Below are 19580 nucleotides of genomic sequence, written 5' to 3' on the forward strand. Positions count from 1 at the left end.
AGGGTGTGGGTTAAAGGTGGGGTGGATAGTTTAGAGAGAGCGCTTGTTCCAAAACAGCTGAAGCCGTCCGCCTGGGACCATCCTCGGCTGTTGGTGCTGTAAATGCGCAAACCAATGTAGCCCAAGGACAAACTCTGAGGAGGCCTTGTGAGGCCAAGACCATTTGTTCAAACCTGGAAACTGACCTGGCTCTCTCTCTCTCCTTTTGAAAAGCCTGCAGAAGTTTGGCAAGCTAGAGTAAACAGCGATAGCAATATGACCGTGACCTGAAGGAAACCAAAAGAGGATGCTGTGAATGGGCTGTGTCAGCCACGTCATCTGGCCTCTGCGGCCAGCAACCACGGCTCCTCCCCAGTCCCTCCTTGGATTCGAAACAAGCTCTTTTCACTAAGTGGAGAGAAAGAGAGACACTCCTGCTTTCTACATCTTTCTCCTTTTCTCTCTTGTCACGCTCTCTCATTCTCTCTCTCTCTCTCTCTCTCCTCTCTCTCTCTCTCTCTCTCTCTCTCTCTCTCTCTCTCTCCTCTCTCTCTCTCTCTTTCTCTCTCTCTCTCTCTCTCTCTTCACTCTCTCTCTCTCTCTCTCTCTCTCTCTCTCTCTCTCTTCTCTCTCTCTCTCTCTCTCTCTCTCTCTCTCTCTCTCTCTCTCTCTCTCTGTGTGTCTCTCTCTGTTTGTGTCCTTGTGTGCAGCTGCCACCCCCTGGCCTGCTCTGCTGACCATGGCAGATGTCCCCAGATTGGTATGGGCGGGGGTAGGGTAGGGTTGGGATGGTGGTGCTGGTGGGGGAAGGGGTGTTTAGCCCCGGGGGCAGGGACCACTCACAGAAAAGGCCAGAAAGACACACACGGGGTGCAGCTCTGCGGTTCGAGCACTTGACTGCAGATCAAGCAGGTGGCAGGTTCAAAATCCCCCCGGCACTGTACGTCGCTTTGTCTAAATGAATTGGAATACATTAGTGATAAAGGCACACAGAAATGCGGTTATTTATTTAAACACGGGATATTCGTACAGGCTTAAGTGCACATAGTGGCCATCGATGTCGACCAGCCGTGACCTATGTGTCTGTGTGGAAGTGCTAATGGGTGTGGAGGCCAGTGCGAATAGTGGACGTTTCATCACCTTGCTCATGCTTGACCCTTCATTATAGATCATGGGGAATTCGTACGCGGGGCAACTGAAGTCTGCTCGCTTTGAAGAGGCTCTCCACAACTCCATCGAGGCCTCCCTGCGCTCCAGCAGTGGAGACCCTCAACCTATCTTCACACAACTGTACCTGGAGCCAGACTGTACCCAGCAGCATGGAGGGTAGGTGGAACACCCTCCCATTTTGTTTCTCTACCCCTCATCCCTCTTTTTTCTCTGGCCCGGCACCCATTGCTTGGGAACACAGATAGAAAATAGAATCGAATAGAAATCGACCGGCTGGTTCTTACTTGATCTGAATGGTGAATCCTGGTCCTCCAGGACGTTAAGCCCAAGGTGGACTTGTCCCTGCATGGCGTGACCCCCCCGGGTGGGGAGCTGCTCAATAGCCACGCCTCCAACAGCGTGGAGGAGCCGGAGGAGGAGGAGGACTCCGACACCAGCAGCCCGCCTCTGCCCTACCTGCAGGGCCCCGCCCCCGACGGCTGCTGCACCCTGGATGGTAGGACGCGCCCGCCAGCAACCCCTCCCACTTGAACATCAAATCTTGTGTCATATGTATACATTTATGAAGGGTTCAACTTTTCTGCCCGGTAATGCTGTTACTAGCAGAGTTGAGCAGTGTGTTGTCGTTGTTGCCATTTTTGTCCTCATCTGATCGGTTATCTCATCCTAGGGTTCTGCCAGGCCGGCAAAGACCTGCGGCTGGTATCCATGGCAACTGAGCCCATCGAGGTCCCCCTGGGGTTCGAGCTGGTGGGCGCCAAATCCCCCAGCGTCCCCGAGCACATCCTGCTGTGTGCAGTGGACAGGCGTTTCCTGCCTGATGAGAATGGCAAAAATGCACTTTTAGGTTAGTCCATCCCCGCTTAGCAGAGACCGCTGTAGGTCTGCTTCCAAATAAAGATAAAATAATGATTGTTTTCTGCCCACAGGCCAGTGAAACCACTCTAGTGGGTGACTCAGCAGATATCCAAATGATACTGCCACCACTGTATTACTCGGTTTTGGCTTGGAGATTTGTTTATTATGTTGTATTGCATTTCCAAAGAGTACACTGAGGATTTGAAGCCTTTTTTATGTTGATCGCCGAATAATGACACATCCTCACTTTGCAGGTTTTTCTGGAAACTGTGTTGGCTGCGGAGAAAAAGGGTTCCGGTATTTTACAGAGTTTTCTAATCACATCAACCTAAAGCTGGCCACTCAGCCAAAGAAGCAGAAGCACTTAAAATACTATCTGGTGAAGAACTCTCAGGGTGCTCTGTGCAAAGGACCCCTCATCTGCTGGAAAGGTCAGAACCGACTCTGAAAAAACAATCTTGTTTACTTGAACTATCTTTAATTTGCATTGGCTTGGCTCAAGAAATGGATGTCCCAGTGGTGGACTCGCCATTTCGTTTCTCTTTCTTTAATGCCCTTTCACTGAACGGTGAAAGGGCATGCGCGTTGATCATTGATTGGTTGGATGTCTCCCCACGTTGCTCTTCCCTAGACTGCAAGATGAAGCAGTTCAGCAGCAATGCCTCCACCTCCAAACTCAGCTCCTCCTCCTCCCTGAGCAGCAAGGAGAACGGAGGCATCAACGGACACGGCTCATCCCTGCTGTCCTTTTCAGGTGGGCCGCCGCACACACACACAGCCTCCACACACAACATGCTGGGTGACCTTTTCACTCCAAGCTTGTCAAACGACAGGCATGTTATGCGTCATCTCCCTGTCCTGTAAAAGGAACCTTGCTGGAGCGCATGAGGCAGCTCTACAGTAACGCAGCATATTCAACGCAGTTTGAATATGCTGCGCACCTGGCTCCGGGGTTCCAGAACGCATCAGGTCTCTGGTAATGTGGGGTTCCCTGCTGTGTTGGGGAGTTGTAAGCTAGCCTGCTTACATCTCCCGACAAACAAAAAGGACCTCCTGCTTCTCATGTGGTTGCTTGAGCGCTCTGTGGAAGCCGAGCTTCTCAATAGTACCACACCACACACACCGTGTTCAGCACCAGTACATGCTATCCTATAGAGGACCCCACTGACCAATCCTAGATGTGATGAGGGTCAGTTCTAAGGCCAACATGTCTGTGCTTTGACCCTCAGACTCCCCTCCAACCAGAACCACTTCCGGCTCGTCTGTCTTCTTCGGGGGACAAGACATGAGCCGTGACAGCAGCTTCACCAAGCCTCTGACCTCCACCACAGGCACCAAGACCCTCCCCATAGGTACCCAGGCCTCTCAACCTCTCCCCCTCCACCCCTCCACCTTTCCACCCATTCAACCTCCACATATCTGTACTATTTACAATGATGTAATACCACAAGCTACAGTCATACATGAAGATTTTGTATAACAAGAAGAGAGCATAGCAGGGTAGCATCGGTCTGAACTGTATCTCACGAGGAGCAGGATGCAACACAGGTGTAGAAGACTGTAAGCCTGTCCTCCGCACACAATCCTCCAGTGAGATTGGTTGGGTTTTCCAGGATCGGCCATGTTAATCACCTCGCTGACTCAGCCTTGTGTGGTTGAGGGTGTTGCCTAGCTACAGGTTTGTTTATGTGACCCTAGTACGACCAGATGGAGCTGTGACTGTGGAGTGCAGATTAGCCTGGAGACCCCCCCTACACACACACACACACACACACACACACACACACAGACACACATGCACAATCAATACTCAAGAAGAGATCCTGTAATGACTTTTTAAGGCCTGGCTATCCATTTGCTCCTCCAGTTGCAAGATTGACAGGCATGGGCTACACAGACCAATCAATATGTTCGCGTAATGCATACACAGTGAATATAAGATTGGAAAGTGCCCCATCAGGTCATTGGCAATAGCTGCTCTTGTATGGGAAATCAATTCCTCAGTGTTATGCCTGACTCTTCTTCCAATACAACGCTGTCTTAATAGGGAGATAGGTTTGTTTTACAGAATCCCTCTTTGTTAGATAAAAGCAACGTTCAGGTGTGTTATTTCTGTCTTCCCCGAACAACTTACATAAGCGATGGGGAACTGCTTCATCTACTTGATGAAGTCACTCATGTTTATCATGGATGGGATGTTTTCTGTTTCTGCCTCTCCAGTGCCCACCGTGCTGAGGGTGAACGGTCCTAGCAATGGACTGGGGGCTGATGTGCGCCCACCCTTACTAAGCCCCTCCCAGGTGACCCTGGGGCCCAAGGGCCAGGGGTACAGACCCTCGGAGCAGGGAGAAAGCCCTGGTGAGTTCTGTGTCTTCCTAACGCTGCCGAAACAGGAAGAGACACAGGAATCGGTTTGGTTTGGCTGTTTTGTGGCTGCTGCACTCCACTCTGCATGACCTCCCACTGCTCTGTTTGTTTGATGCTAGCATGCTAGCACGTGTGAGGTCTTCTTCGTTTGTAGACTGCCTTTGGTAAAGCTGTACTACCCAATCAAAAAGAGATTATACTTTTCTTTTAAATGTGTTAACCTTAATACATTTTCATTGTGTTTATCTTAATCTTAAAATGTACCGATTGTAGCCTATGGATACGCATACTTATTCACAACTTGAATACAGTGTATGTAAGTATGTTTGAACCTGCACTATAGTATACTATAACTATCATATTTTTGTCTCTTGGGGTATGCCTTCTGTTCAGCTTCATCAGCCATGACCTCGGGGCCACCCAAGAAGCGCCACCGCAGTTGGCACCCCAGCGCTCTGCCAGTCCCTCCTACTGCCGTCCCTGTGCCTGCCATCCGGCCCATAGTCTGTCCCTCAGGTCAGCTCCCTCGCATAGACACTGTGAACAGCTCAGGGTAGTTATTGGGTGTGCATCTGTGGGAATGTATGGTGTGTGTGTGTGCGTGTGACAGAGAGAGAGAGAAAGCGAGAGAGCAGTTCTAATAGAGGGCAATTCCATCTCAAGTTGTGATATGGTTTCGAACATATGGTACGTACGCTCTATATGTTTTGTGTCATTCATTTAAGGTGATTTTAAGAAGAAAACCATTTCTATAGCCGGGCCAGCTAAGAGTCCTCTGAAATGTGTTGACACACGTGTGTTTTTCTTTCAGGCTCTGTGTTGGCCATGCCCACTCCCCAGCCTCCAGTAGCAGGGGTCCTACTCCCACAACCAGTCACTGCTGGAGAGACCGTAATCGTCCCTGACAACCTGTTAAATACTGCAGGAGTCCGCCCAGTCATCCTCATAGGTACCAAACTAGGTTTTCTCAAAATTCTCTCCTTAGCACCTCTCCACACACGTATAAAAGCGTGTTAATATCACAGAGCTATAATGCAGCTAGATTATTCTATGTGTAGTTTGACTCTGGAGTTTGGTTTGCAGGGCATGGTACTTTGCCCTACTTCTATGGAAACGTGGGGGACATTGTGGTGAGCCCCCTGCTGGTGAGCTGCTATAAAAGCAGCCTGCTCACAGACAAGACCTTGGAGAGCCTTGGTCTGACCAGCAGCCAGCTGCTCAACGTGGAGACCATGATCCTGCTCACCTTACAGTACCTCGCACGGCTAGGTAAACACACACACACACCACACACAATCTCATGCACACACACCACACACACACTGGAAAAACACAAAGACACACACAGACAAGAGAACACAGACAATGATTGAGTGTTGACATAAACATTATTATTAATGTTGTAATTTTCAGAATAGACTCCATTCCCTTTCCAGACAGGGAATGATGAATTGACTGGGCCCATGTGTTCTGGTGTAGGGGGCAAGGTTTGTTCAATGAGTCACGCTATTCAAGGAGTCAGGTGGCTGAGCGGTTAGAGAATCGGGCTAGTAATCAGAAGGTAGCGGGTTCGATTCCCGGCCGTGTCATATGACGTTGTGTCCTTGGGCAAGGCACTTCACCCTACTTGCCTCAGGGGAATGTCCCTGTACTTACTGTAAGTTGCTCTGGATAAGATGACTAAATGTAAATGTAATGCACAGGCTTCTATTCTCTTCCTTAAAGCAGCAGTTACACATTGGCCCTCCTAGATAAGAGCAACAGCCGGCACATGTTGTCTTGTTCATGTTGTGTAAACACCAGAGCGATTCCTGCAAATATAACAAATAAGTAATCATGGTGCATTTATGTCTGGATTTACGCAAAAATCCTTTCCGTGAGTGGTCCCAGCAGCATAGAATCACATTGATGTGATACGATTCTAGCCTCACCTAACCTTGCCTAAAAATAACGCAATGATCAGGTCTAGGATAAACAGACACTCTTCATTATCCTGTATCCACACTGGATGGCAGGGAAAACAACAATCAAATGATGGAACAGCTGTTGAGAAACCAAAGGAGAGCGAGTGATGTCTAGGTCGGTTACACTGGTTACACGTTGGCTATTTTCGAGCTAAAGGGTTACCCTGACCTGACATGACTCATGTCAAGGACCAAGGTGGGTGTTTAGCGTGGAGCTTTCAGCCCTGCGCTCTGCTCTGTCTTCCCCCCTTCAGGCGCAGAACAGATTCCTCTGAGGGAGGAGTTTGAGCAGATCGTGCTGAAAGCCATGCTGTGTTGCCCCGGCGGCTCGTCCATCTCCCCCTCCCAGCTGCCCTGGCTGGCCCGCCTGGAGGCCAGCGTCTCCGGGGGGGGCGTCCAGGTCCTCGTGACCCACAATTCCCTGGGGGAGGGCATCTCGGAGTCGCTGCGCTCCCTCTGCGAGAGCCCTCCCCATCAGCAGAGCCTGCCCACCTACGTGGTCATCATCTGTGCCTCCAAGATGAGCGGGAACCAGTTCTGCGTGCTGGTGCTGGGTGAGTGGTGCCCGGGCGCACCGCAGCGCGGTCTGGTGGTCTGTTTCAAACCCGCGGACCTGATTGCAGTCCTGACAGCTGGAGTATCTGTGGGGTTTACGGTGTGTTTGTTTCGGGTCCTAGGGAAGTACCAGGCACGGGCCCTGGCTGAGGGCATGCTCACCACCAACGAGTTCCTGAAGGAGATCAGCTATGAGCTCATCACTGGGAAAGTCAGCGTCCTGGCATCGCACTTCAAAAGCACCTCTTTGGGTGAGTACAGCATGCATGGAACACACAACCAAACAGACAAGTTAGACCCTATCCCCATTTCATGTCTCTTGACTTTGGTGATTCATCAAAATGACTCTAAACTGAACCTAACATTAGATTTATTTGGAACCGGGGGGGCAGGGGGTCTATAGATGGAGGTCTGACAGGGGATGTGGGAATAGAGAGAGAGTAATATGGAAATTAAGCGAGAGATATGGAGACAAAGAGAGATCCATAATCAGGTTTTTTATCCAAAGCAAAGCAAAGGATTTGAACCTGGAACCTTTTGACCTGCAGTCTAATGATCTCCCAGCAACCACCAACTGTGTTTATGTCAAAATCAAGCTAAAAGAAAACAGTACAACCAACCAATGACATCATGATTAGAGATGGGGGGGAAAAAGTTGCCAAAAATGTTTTGTGTCTAACTGTGGTGGCCTGTTCTTTCTAGGGGACAATCTGGACAAACAGTTGGTGCGTTACCAGCGGCGACGCAAGGGACAGGTCATCCAGCCCTTCCAGGGCGATGTCACTGATCACGTCCACTCCCAGGAGGCTTCCAGCATGGTGCCACCCTCGCAGCCAGGTCACCTCCCTCCACACAACTACAACAGTGGTTACACAAGAACACAATAGGGATTATCAAGACCAAGAGGGATTATTTGATGTAGGATTATTATATACATCTAGTTAATAATCATTTGTCAGCCATGCAACAATCCTTCTTCAATACTACACATTTCAAAGTGCTCGTTCAACACCAGGAGACCAGGCCCATCTCATGAGCGTGGACAAGTCAAATGTTAAATGAGAATACAAACGTGTCTTGCCCTGTTCGCTGACTAATGTGTCGGCGCCCTGTGCCTGCTCCCTGTGTAGACCTGCTGAGGGAGGTGTTCCAGATCCACCCCCCTCAGCTGAGCGTGGCCAGGAGCCTGCTCTCCCAGGTCTGCTCCATCGCTGACTCCGGCAGCCAGAGTCTGGACCTGGGACGCTTCTGCAAGGTGGACTTCCTGGTCCTGGTCCCGCCCTCTCACGTGCTGGTTCACCAGACCGCCCAGCGCATCCGCCAATCAGGTAGGGAGGGCGGGCATGGGAGGCGTGGCCTAGGGTGGGACTATATGGTGAGTGTGTTTGAGGGAACCAACGTGGGTGTTGTTCCTCTCTCCTCCTGACAGGGGTTCTGGTGGACCTGGGCATCGAGGACGCCTCCTTGGCCCACCAGAAGTCCGACAAGTATGTGGTTCGGCTGGACGGAGACGTGCACGCCAAGATGGAGGCCTTCATGAGGAAGGTCAAACAGAACCCCTACACCCTGTTCGTCCTCATCCACGACAACTCCCATGTGGATCTGACCAGGTAGGACGTCAGTCTATCCCTGACACGGGACACACACACACTTAACCCACAGCCTTGGAAGACGTCAACACTGCAGGCTTCCACCTGGGATGTTCAGGGTGTATCTTACCGTGACGCCAAATGTCTCCCCCCCCCCCCTCCTCCTCCCCCTGCCTCTCTCCAGCGCCCTGTCTGGGTCTGTGTGTCATGGGGAGCTGCAGGGGCTGGCAGACCGGGTGGTGAACTGCCAGGAGGTGCTGGAGGCGGTCAACCTGCTGGTGCTGCAGGTCAGCTGTTTCCCCTTCACCCTGCAGACGCGCCACTCACGCATCAGCGTCCACAACGAGGTGCACTGGCCCTCCAGCGACAGCCTGGTGAGTGGCTCGCACGGGGCTCCCACTGTGGGTCCACGTCTCCACCTGTTGGTGGAAGTCCAGTACTGCAGCGTTCTCTGGCCACGTTAACGGAGGGGCAGTAGAGATTATGTTTTGGCGTTTGGGTGCAGGTCCATGTGACCATATGGCATATGTGAGAGTGAGTGAGTGAGTGAGTGAGCGAGAGAGAGAGCGAGCCAGCGAGTAAATGAATAAACAAACATGTTACCAAATGCATTCATTAAAATAAACGTACATGGCAGTACCCTACTTTTAGATGCTCTCAGGAGCAATATTCAAGACTTACTGTGGGAGAGCCAGAGGAGTGTCTGATGCGTGTGTGTTCCACTAGGGGGAGCCCTCTCCTCAGGAGCTACATTACTTCGGTCTGAGAGACTACAGCTCCTCCCTGCAGTGGGGCGTGGCCAGCCCCATCCTGCGCTGTGATGACGCCTTCGAGAAAATGGTCAACACCCTCCTGGAGAGGTCAGTCAGGAAAGGTCGTGACCCCACACCTACTGGGAGGTCACCTCTAGATCTAGGATGAAAACGAACAAAGTTAGAGGTTATGTCCTCTGCTGTGTTGACCTAACTTGACCCGTTCTTGAGAAGTTGTCGCACAATCTACCTTGACTTCATCTCCAAACAACTTCGAATACAAACCACAGCTCATTTGTAGGAGCAGAGTTGCTGTCCTCGCCCCACCCACTAACCCCCCCCCCCCTCTCCCCCTGCAGACACCCCCACCTCCACAGCATGGTGATTCGCAGCTACCTCCTGATCCAGCAGTACACCGAGGCCATGATGGCCCTGACCTCCTCCCCCTCCCTGAGGGACCACATCACCCCAGAGACCCTGGCCATGGTGGAGGACCTGATCAGCGCCCCGGGCCGCGAGGGGGCCAGGGGCCGGGGCCACATGCTGCTGGTGCGGGTGCCCTCCCTGCAGCTGGCCATGTTGGCCCGCGAGCGCCTGGAGGACGTCCGCAACAAGCTGGGCCTGCAGTTCTGCTTCGCCGTGCTGCTGGGCAGCCCCGCCTCCGAGCTCAGCCTACCGCAACACTTTGCCAACCGCATCCGGGTAAGAGGAGCGCCGTGACGCCTCGGAGCCAGAGAGTCACGCTCTGTCTTCGCTTTGTTTCGTTGATGAGGTGTAGAGGACGGTTGTTGACATGCTGGAGGCAGAGTGGGTGGTAGGGGTTGACTGTTGGTGTGCTGGGTTTTGCCGCAGGCGTGGAGGGGCTGTGAGAGTGAAGACTGGGTCCCTCACACATACAAAGACCTGGAGGGGCTGCCCTGCATCGTCATCCTCACAGGGAAAGACCCCCTTGGAGAGACCTTCCCAAGGTACCTCAGCACACACACACACACCAAACACACTCACGTACACACACACTGACTCCCAACGAAAAGTTTTAACAGGGATTTTTGTTGTCAGAGGATTGAGCTCAGATCAACAACATGACCCCTCTCTACTCCGCCCCCGCAGGTCTCTGAAGTACTCGGACCTGCGTTTGATCGACTCCAGCTACCTGACCCGTACTGCCCTGGAGCAGGAGGTGGGTCTGGCGTGCACATACGTGTCCGTGGGGGTGGTCCAGGAACCCCGGGGGGCCACGCCTCACCCGGACCCCGAGGGAGAGAAGGGGGCCTTGGGCCCTAATGAGGGAGAAGAGCTGGAGAGGCCCCAGAGCACCGGCAGCGCCACCACCAGGGCCTCCGGTACGTCCCTGGCCACGCTACGCCAACACACCCCAACCCAGAACTCGTTTAGTTCGTTTTTTCCAGCCTAGAATATCTCCTGTGTCCCAGCAGAACCATCCACAGTCTCTGCGAGGCTGGTCCTTCTGACCTCAACTCTCCCTCCCTTTCCCCCTCAGGCTCCGTGACGGAGAACAGCGTCAGCTCCTCCGACATCCCAGACTCGTCGCAGAAGCCCTGCGCGTCCTCCGGTGTCCCTGTGCCGGGCGTCACCAAGGAGGGCAGCACTTCCCCTCGCAGGGTCAAACAGGAGTGCGACTCCCTGGGCAGTCAGCTCCCTGCTGGGGCCCAGGCCTCCAACACGCATCCCTCCTTCTGCTCCAGCTCCTCCTCTTCCTCCTCCTCCACCCAGAGGCCCAGCCAATCCACACAGTGCGGGCGGGGTAGCAGGTCAGGCCATCAGGCCAGGGTTTCGCCGCGGACGGTCATTCTGTCACGGGCAGCTTACAACCTGCTGGCTGGGGAGTCAGGGAGTCAGCTTAGCTCCTTCTCCCTGCTGCCGCACGCTGACGTGAGCTGGACTAGCCCTCTGAGGCCCACTATCGTCCCCAACCTCCAGGGGGCAGAGCAGAGCCTGCACTACCGCCAGTGGACCGGAGCCAGACAGCACCACGCCGACTACGAGGCTCCTCCTGTCCCACATCAACGCCGCCTGCTTCTCAGTGGACCCCCCCAGGTATGACTCTTCTCCTACCGGTTGGCTGAAGAGGCACAGATTGTTCCGGAAGGATATGGGGCCTTTTCATCCACCTCAGCCTCATGTCAAGCCTGTTAGTTGATATGTGGTTACTTTGCAATGTGGCGAGGAAATACTGGCTGTTCTTTGGCTCTGACCACTGAAATACTGTAGAACTATGCACTTTTGAGATTTGATTACTTTTAATAAAAGCATCAAAAATAAAACCGTGAAAATGTAAAGCACAGTACTGGAAGAAAAAAACATGTTCCCTTAGAGCAGTAGTAAATGTGAGGTACATTAGCAGCAGGAATAGCTGCTATCGTACAGGCGACTGACTTCCTCCTCCATCTCTCTGATCCTCACAGGTGGGGAAGACAGGAGCCTACCTGCAGTTTCTCCGCATCTTGTTCCGCATGCTGGTCAGGCTCTTAGAGGTGGACGTGTACGACGAGGAGGAGATAGGGGAAGGTGAGAGCGTGGCCTCTCGTCTCATTCTCGACTCGGCGGTATTTGCCGTGTCTGCGGGTATTAAATGCGGGATGCGTGGTGTGTGCATGTCCTGTGTTCCAGCGATGAGCAACATGTCAGAGGGCCCGCCTGTTAGCAGCCAGTGGCCTGACATCGAGGAGATACGCAAACTGCCCTTTGACCTCTTCCCTCGAGACCCCAAGTTCAAGAGTGTCAGCCCTGTTTACACAGACAAGATGCCAACATCCTTGAAAGGTCAGTCGGAATACCAAATCCTTTTTCTTACAAGTTGATAACAAGTTTGCGGCCCGTTCAGTTTAGAGGTATGTGTGGTATGACTGTAATCACTGCTATGCAGATCCCAAAGTGGAAGGAGAGAGCCAGCCTGCCAAGAGAGAGACGGTGTCCATTCGTCTGAGCATGTTCGCGGCCCACAATGCCTTTCACCACTGCGAGCAGTGCCACCACTACTGTGAAGCCGGCCCTGTGACACAGGTACGTGGGCTGTGGGTACCCAGTAAACTTATGACACTGATCACATGGTAATTGTTTGAAGGCTGATTTGAAGGTGGATTTGATTTGTTAAGCTCGGTTAGTTCTTGTATTTATTGCTGGGTTATTTGTTCCAGTAATACTTGTTATGGACTTTGGAATACCCAGTCAATCACACTTGTGATTGACAATTGTTAAGGGCGAAAATTCACTTGACGTCAAAGTGCTCCTGAAACGTGGGAGTAGCAAGCAGACGTGTTAACGATGCTGTGTGTGTGTGTGTGCGCGTGCGGGCGTGCGCGTGTGCTCAGCTGGCGGAGTGCACGTTCCACGCCTTCACTTTCTGCTCCTCCATGCTGGGAGAGGAGGTCCAGCTGCACTTCATCATCCCCAAAGACAAGGAGCAGCATTTCATCTTCAGTCAGCAGGGCAGCCACCTGGAGAGTATGCGCCTGCCCCTGGTCTCCACCAAGGTGAGGATGGGGGGAGGGGGGATAGGGTATGGGGGAGAAGCATCAGCTCTCTCGGGGTCTCATCCATTAGGGATCAGCACAAGGAGCGCGGCGAAGCGGGCAAATGAGATTGAGTCCCTCCTCCCAGCACCTGGGTCTTTGCTGTGCCTCGCACACCAGCGGGGCCTGATAGTGTAGAATGTCAGCGCTGTGGGCGAGAGCTGTTCTGCCTCTCTCCAGTTCAGATACCGGATGTCCAAGCGACATTCCTTCCCCTCTGCGTTTCCTCATTAGCGCTGAAAGTTCGTGGAAACGGAGAGCGACGAGGCTGCCTCGCAGGAGGATGGGAGCTCACGTCTGTGTGTGTGACCGTGTGTGCGTCTGTGTCTCCAGGAGCACGACACGTTGAAGAGCCCCATCTTTACCCCCACCACAGGGCGCCAGGAGCACGGCCTGCTCAACATCTTCCACGCCATGCAGGGCGCCGCCCACCTGCACATCCTGGTGGTGAAGCAGTACGAGATGCCCCACTACAGAAAGTACTGGCCCAACCACATCCTGTTGGTCCTGCCTGCCATGTTTAACAGCTCGGGAGTCGGTAAGAAAGCGTGTCATGTGTCGATAGCCAGACTCGGTTGGATAAGGGTATCTATAGGGTAAAGGTTTGGGGTTTGGGCCGTGTGGTTCGCTCTTGAATTCAAAATAGGTTTGCAAAGTTAGGCTGATACTTTGAGTATTTATTTTTTCGATATACTTACATGTACATAGCAGTAGAAGTTGTTTCTGAAGTGCAGAAATAGTTACATTACCCGCAATCTGTCTTTGCTGATAGCAAGGCCCTTGTGTGTTCTGTGACCCTCACAGAACACACACTGTATCCATATCTGTGTAAATATCTACTGTATCTACACTGATCACATCTAGGCTCAAAATGCTGGTTGTAGGTGAAAGGTAAACATTATGGCAACCAATGGGTAAGCAGCCCAGTACTCTGACTTCCAATCACATATAAGGTCAGTAGGCTGGGGTGTAAACTCATAGACAGAAAACAGTTGATGAGTGGACAGGAGCAGTAAAGATAGAATACCTTAGAAGGTCCTGTGAGTTGGAGCTACAGGGATACTGTGCTTCCTCAGGGGGTTACAAACTCTTATCTAACATGAAGCTTTCCTCTGACCCAACACACCCTGATCATCATTGATCAAGGTGCGTGAAATATAAGTGAAAAGTCTCTTATACAGGTTACACTTGCAGCAAAACCAAATGGCCTGAGTTAGAATATGACAACCTTCTCCACACACACACACACACACACACACACACACACACACACTGAAGACACAATCTAAAAATAATCGCTTACCATTGTCCCAGGCGCGACTCGCTTCATGATCAAGGAGCTCTCCTATCACAACCTGGAGCTGGAGAGGAACCGACTAGAGGAGCAGGGAGTGAAGCGCCAGGACGTCTGGCCCTTCATCGCCATGATGGACGACTCGTGTGTGCTGTGGAATGCCCATGGCCCGCGCAATGAGGGAACCAGGTACGAGAGGCGGTGGGGGGGGGGGGGGGGGGGTCTCTCGGTGAGGATTCCACCACGGCTGCACGGTACAGAGAGAGAGACGAACGCACTCGCGGTCTGACGCTCCCGCCTCCTCCTTCTCCCCCTCCCCCGTGTAGCGACACCACGGACTCGGGCGCCGGTCTTACCAACGTGTCCTTGAAGATGGTTCTGCAGCACATGGAGACCACGCCCAAGATCGTGCAGTATGCCATGTGCGGCGTCCGCAAGTGGAACGTCTCTCTGGCCCGCCGGCCGGCCAGCCCCGCCTTCTCACGCTGCCACCTCCATGACTTCATCATGCTCAACGTCGACCTCACCCAGAACGTCCAGTATGACCTCAACAGGTGAGTTTGTGTCAGTGTGTTTGTGTGTGTGTGATGTATTTCTGTATGGGATTTGAATCCTTAGTTATTTTTGTTGTTGGCTGTAATTAAACGTTTGTGTGTGTGTGTGTGTGTGTGTGTGTATGTGTGTGCAGGTACAACTGCGAGGAGGTGGACTTCAACCTGCGGGTCAACAGCAGTGGGCTGCTCCTGTGTCGTTTCAACCACTTCAGCCTGATGAAGAAGCACATTCCATTTGGGGGACACAAGGACTTCCTGGTCAAACCCAAACTCATTGTACGTCTCCCATCTTGTACTGTAAGTGTAAAGGACAGCCTGGTGTCGGTGATGGTTTGTGTCTCTCGCCCCCGTCAGCTAACGTCAGCGTGTCCTCTCTCTCCAGGGCTTGGAGAACCCAGCCCCCATCAGCCCGGCCCAGTACGTGTGCGCTCCAGACAGCGAGCAGACCCTCCTGGCTGCCCCGGCTCAGTTCCTCCTGGAGAAGTTCCTCCAGAGCTGCAGCAGCAGGCTCTTCCCCAAGGCTGTCAACAACAGCAGCAACCCCGTGCTGTCCATCGACAGCTACCTCAACATTGGCCAGGAGGTAGGAGAGAGAGAGCGGGTTTAGTGTAGGGCTGGGGGTCGGTTTGGGCTTTGGTTTGGGACAGTGGGGACAGTCAGTCTTAACCTTAAACTGTAACCTAAAGAGTGTGTTTCTGCCTACAGGTGTCGGTGTGTTACGTGAGTTCTCGTACACACTCCACTAACCTGGACCATCAGGGCCTGGTGTTCAGCGGGCTGCTCCTCTACCTGTGTGACTCCTTTGTGGTCTCCAGCCTCCTCAAGAAGTTCCGCTTCCTCAAAGGTAACCGCAAATCAACTGCTTCAAAGACGTCTTGTTGAACATGAAGTGTATCCTAAAGAACCGCAAACAGACCCTTACTTGTTCAGTGGTGCTTGGCCTAGTGCCGGGAAAACATCTCGCTGAGTCTCTATTGAGCTTGGGTCTACACTGGCCGACTTCCCAAGTGGATGTCGTGCTCCCTCTCTCTTATTGGTCAACTGATCTGTGCCCTTTGACCCCGTGCGTAGGTGCCACGCTGTGTGTGATCTGCCAGGACCGCAGCTCCCTGCGCCAGACCATCGTCCGACTGGAGCTAGAGGACGAGTGGCAGTTCCGTCTGAGGGATGAGTTCCAAACAGCCAACTGCAGTGAGGACCGGCCTCTCTACTTCCTGACTGGCCGCCACATTTGACCAGGGCGACCCGGAGCCTGGAGTCAGAGCCCTGGCCTGACCCCGGCCTGACCCCCCCCCCCCCCCAGACAGCAGACAGGCCGGAGGACTCCCGCTGACCCCAGAGTGGGCAACAGTCAAGATTCTAAACGTCCACAGTGAGAGAGGGGATACTGGGGCATGTGGCCATCCGACATGGTTGGGACCTTACCCTCTGATATCTCTCCTCCTCCACAACCACGACCACAGGGCACTATGGAACAGAGGGCTTCAGTACCCGCTATCTGCTAAATGACTAAATGTAATGTAAATGTAAATGTAACTTTGATTTAGCCTGCCCCAATCTGAGCATGTCACGAACTCAAAGACATTGCTGCTTATTTTGGTTGTATTTTCTGCAAAAAGAAGGGACTGTCATCGATAATGTGACTCATTTGAAGATTGTAAGCTTTGAGCGTGGCCGTGGTTCCTCGTGTGTCCCTGGACATGCACGTCTATCTCAGGGTTTTTAAATGAGAAGGAAAAACGAGATGCTTGTTCCGGGCGTTAAACTGACAATTTTCCCTCTGTCTACATTGCAAAGGTGTTTTTTCTTACGAGCCAAAGTCGACACCCTTTACAAGCCCCACCGAAGACAGCCTCTCTGCACCTTGCCCTCAGTCTCAACGGAGAACGTACTCCCCTCAGCTCATGTTCCCCCACTTCAACCTCTGGCATACATATTTTCTGTGTCCGCCTGCAGTGAGGCTTCAACATTACAGTTGCCTAAATGTCAGGATGGCCCTGGTATCTTGGATTTCTAGCATTGCATTCATGGTCTTTTAGGTTTAAATGTACCAGTTTAGAATTGGACAAAAGTTTATCTGAACAAATCCTTACTGGCATATGTGATTTTGACCAATAAATGGAGCAAGGGCGAGCCAGAGGTTAACCAATCAGAAGCCCCTTAGTTGCAGATGCAAACATGCCATGGATTTACAATAAGCACCGGTACAATCGCCAGAGCATGCCTCCGTAGCCTTGTTGAGTGAGGAATGCCTGATCGTATTAATTGCTGTTGACATTACCCATATACCTTAATCTAGTCTTAACTGACAGGGCTTCTCCCTCAAACCAAGGATAATCAAAGAACAGTTCTGCTGTTATCAACAGATGACAAGGTCAATTCATATACTTGAAAGCGAGTAGGAATGTTTTTATATATTACTGCACAGGGTTGTCCAAAGAATATGCCTTATATGTGATGGTGTTGTTACGTAGATTTGACTGATAGTTTCGCTCCTTCATGGACAAATCAGAATGGAGAATCATTGTGGTGTGAAGAAGCATCAGTTGTGGGCATGGGGAAGAGTGAAGGGAGATTTAGGACTACTGTCTGTTGTGAAAAGCTCTGTTTACATTATTAATATATTAATTCAACCTGATCCCAGCAGAGGGTTACTGATATTTTTAGTATTGTGTCACTTTTATCAGTATTTTGGAACATAATGTCTTTTCTGCATTCTGTGTTTGCCAAGGCGAAAAGAATCTACCTAAGATGTATTCTTACCATGTGTCTGGATCCCTCACCATCGTCATGTTGGATTTTTATTGAAAATGAAAATCGGGTCCTAATATGAGGGAATCTTATTTATTTGACAAGCATTTTGGACTGATAATCATTTTGAAGTGTAATTTTGATTGCATGGTGAGCTAGCTAATGTCTGGGGAGTGTGCACTCTTCAAAATCATCCCAGGAGACTTTGCACAAAACCCAAGAGAATAAGTCTTATATCTACTGAATGTCTAAGAAGAAGGAAATGTGAACTTGCACTATACAACTTGCTAGCAGCAAAAATTATTGATCACTGAAACGTTTAACAAAGACACCCCCAAAATAATAATTGATTACTCCACTGGTAAAAGACAGTCAGTGTTGATGAACTCCTTTGACCTATAGAATGTGTATTGTTTGTAGATAATTGAACACATAACTTATGCAATTTGCTTCTCTCAATCTTTACTGAAGCATCATGTATTGTGCGTGTGTCTTGATAGAAGCTTGTGACCCTGTAGAATCCCAGTGATCTACCTCATGTTTACTGTTGTGGGCTGTGAACATGTGAACTTTGGTAACATGCTTTTGTCTTTGGAAATTATTGAATGTATTAAAGTGACATTACAATTGTACATGTGGGAATTAACTTTTTTTTTATAGATTTTTTTTATAACCTATTCTCTCTCTCCCTTACCTCTTTACGTGTCTCTATTTCCTGACCCCTCCCCCCCTGACACAGACAGAATCCACAGAACCTAAACAAGGATGCCAGCGACTGTTGATGAAGAGCATGAATGGCATTTCAGTGCAGAGTGAGGGTGTGGTTGGCACTGGCTCTACACAGGAGGTAGGTGGGTTGAAGAGTGGGCATGGTTAGTGAGTCAGGTGGCTGATCGGTTAGAGAATCGGGCTAGTAATCAGAAGGTCGCTGGTTCGATTCCCGGCGGTTCCAAATGATGTTGTGTCCTTGGGCAAGGCACTTCGCCCTACTTGCCTGTTAATGTAATGTAGTGTTCGTGAGCTGCCCTATTTCTGGTGTGTGTGTGTGGGGGGGTAATACTATGACGGTGTTTCATCAACCTCCAACCCCTGTGTGGTGTGACACCGGGCTGTTTAAAGAGTCTGCAGTGCGGGGAGGCCTAGGAAAGAGCAAGCAAGGGCCCAGTGTACTGATTCCTAAACTCATGTACAACCTGCACCGTTGGGACGTGCGAGCACAGTGGATCAGAGAGGCCCACTCTCTCCAGGAGCTGCCTTCAAACATCGTCAGGCTTGAGCGTCGCAGGAAGCGTCAAGAGAACTCCTAAATGAAGAGTGTATTTGCAGTATGTCTGGCAAGTCCTTTGTTACTTTCAATGTTAAAAGCTGGTGCATTTGTGATTGCAGTCTTCCAGATAGAGAATTGATCTTGCACATGCCAGTAAAAAAATGCCACTTTGTAAAGTGTGGAGATCAGTGACAGTGTGTAATGTTCCTGCTCTCTGGAATCTCATTTGAACTGTTCTGCCTGCAGGCAATGTGGTACTTAAGAGAATCCTCACATGATTAAAGGATGACGCGTCACCCACTCCGACCAAGAAGCAGAACACCTTATTTAATCTTGGGAACTGTGAAACCATTTGGTCAGCTATCTGGTCCCCACAATAAGAGGTATCTGTCATACACAGAGAGAAGTGAGTGAAGTTTGCCCTTGGAGGTATTACACAACAATGTTATTCACTGTGATGAATGGTGACCAACAGGACATCCCTCTGCCTCCTGCCTCTATCTGCTGTAATGACTCCCAGCCTTCCATAACCATTTAGCAGAAACCAACACCCATCTGTCCCTGGGCTTACTAGAGGGGATTAGTAGAATAGTAGAAAGATTCAGCGCAGCTCCAGAGCACATCCTGGCCGGCCAATGAGGACGAGGATCTGTCCGAACAAAAAGCAGTGTTGCCACGGAGAGAGAAAGTGACAGATGTGTGGTAGGTCCCTGACCCTGTGACACGCGGGTTACATGATAAGCCAGCTCCCATGGCAAACTGTCAAGCACCACCTGCAGCCCCGGACGAGTCGGTGTCAAGAGGGGTGAAGTCCTCCGCAGACCCCGGATTAGGGCCCTAACTACCCTTTCTACTGGTGTCCTGGAAACACATTATAAAAAGGATGGAAAGAGGAAAGGAGTGAAGGAGAGAAGGAAGAATAGAAGAATGTAAGGAAGGGAGAAATG

General features: G+C 51.2%; 1 protein-coding gene across 1 annotated transcript; it reads left to right on the plus strand.

Moving 5' to 3' along the window:
• The first annotated feature begins 871 nt into the window (after positions 1-871).
• greb1l (GREB1 like retinoic acid receptor coactivator) lies at positions 872-17998 on the plus strand. Its single transcript, XM_062481051.1, has 32 exons — positions 872-1301; positions 1460-1645; positions 1820-1996; positions 2262-2438; positions 2639-2761; positions 3237-3359; positions 4228-4365; positions 4768-4890; positions 5186-5323; positions 5458-5643; positions 6593-6892; positions 7016-7144; positions 7596-7730; positions 8024-8221; positions 8323-8503; positions 8667-8856; positions 9209-9342; positions 9594-9936; positions 10087-10202; positions 10345-10577; positions 10736-11292; positions 11661-11763; positions 11866-12018; positions 12122-12258; positions 12567-12728; positions 13101-13305; positions 14082-14250; positions 14388-14615; positions 14750-14891; positions 14998-15198; positions 15321-15459; positions 15687-17998. Exons 1-32 carry the CDS (start codon positions 1151-1153, stop codon positions 15848-15850), a joined length of 5841 nt encoding a protein of 1946 aa, XP_062337035.1. The 5' UTR covers positions 872-1150; the 3' UTR covers positions 15851-17998.
• The last annotated feature ends 1582 nt before the right edge of the window (positions 17999-19580 follow it).

Source organism: Osmerus eperlanus, chromosome 16, assembly GCF_963692335.1.
Source record: "Osmerus eperlanus chromosome 16, fOsmEpe2.1, whole genome shotgun sequence".
Lineage (NCBI taxonomy): Eukaryota > Metazoa > Chordata > Actinopteri > Osmeriformes > Osmeridae > Osmerus > Osmerus eperlanus.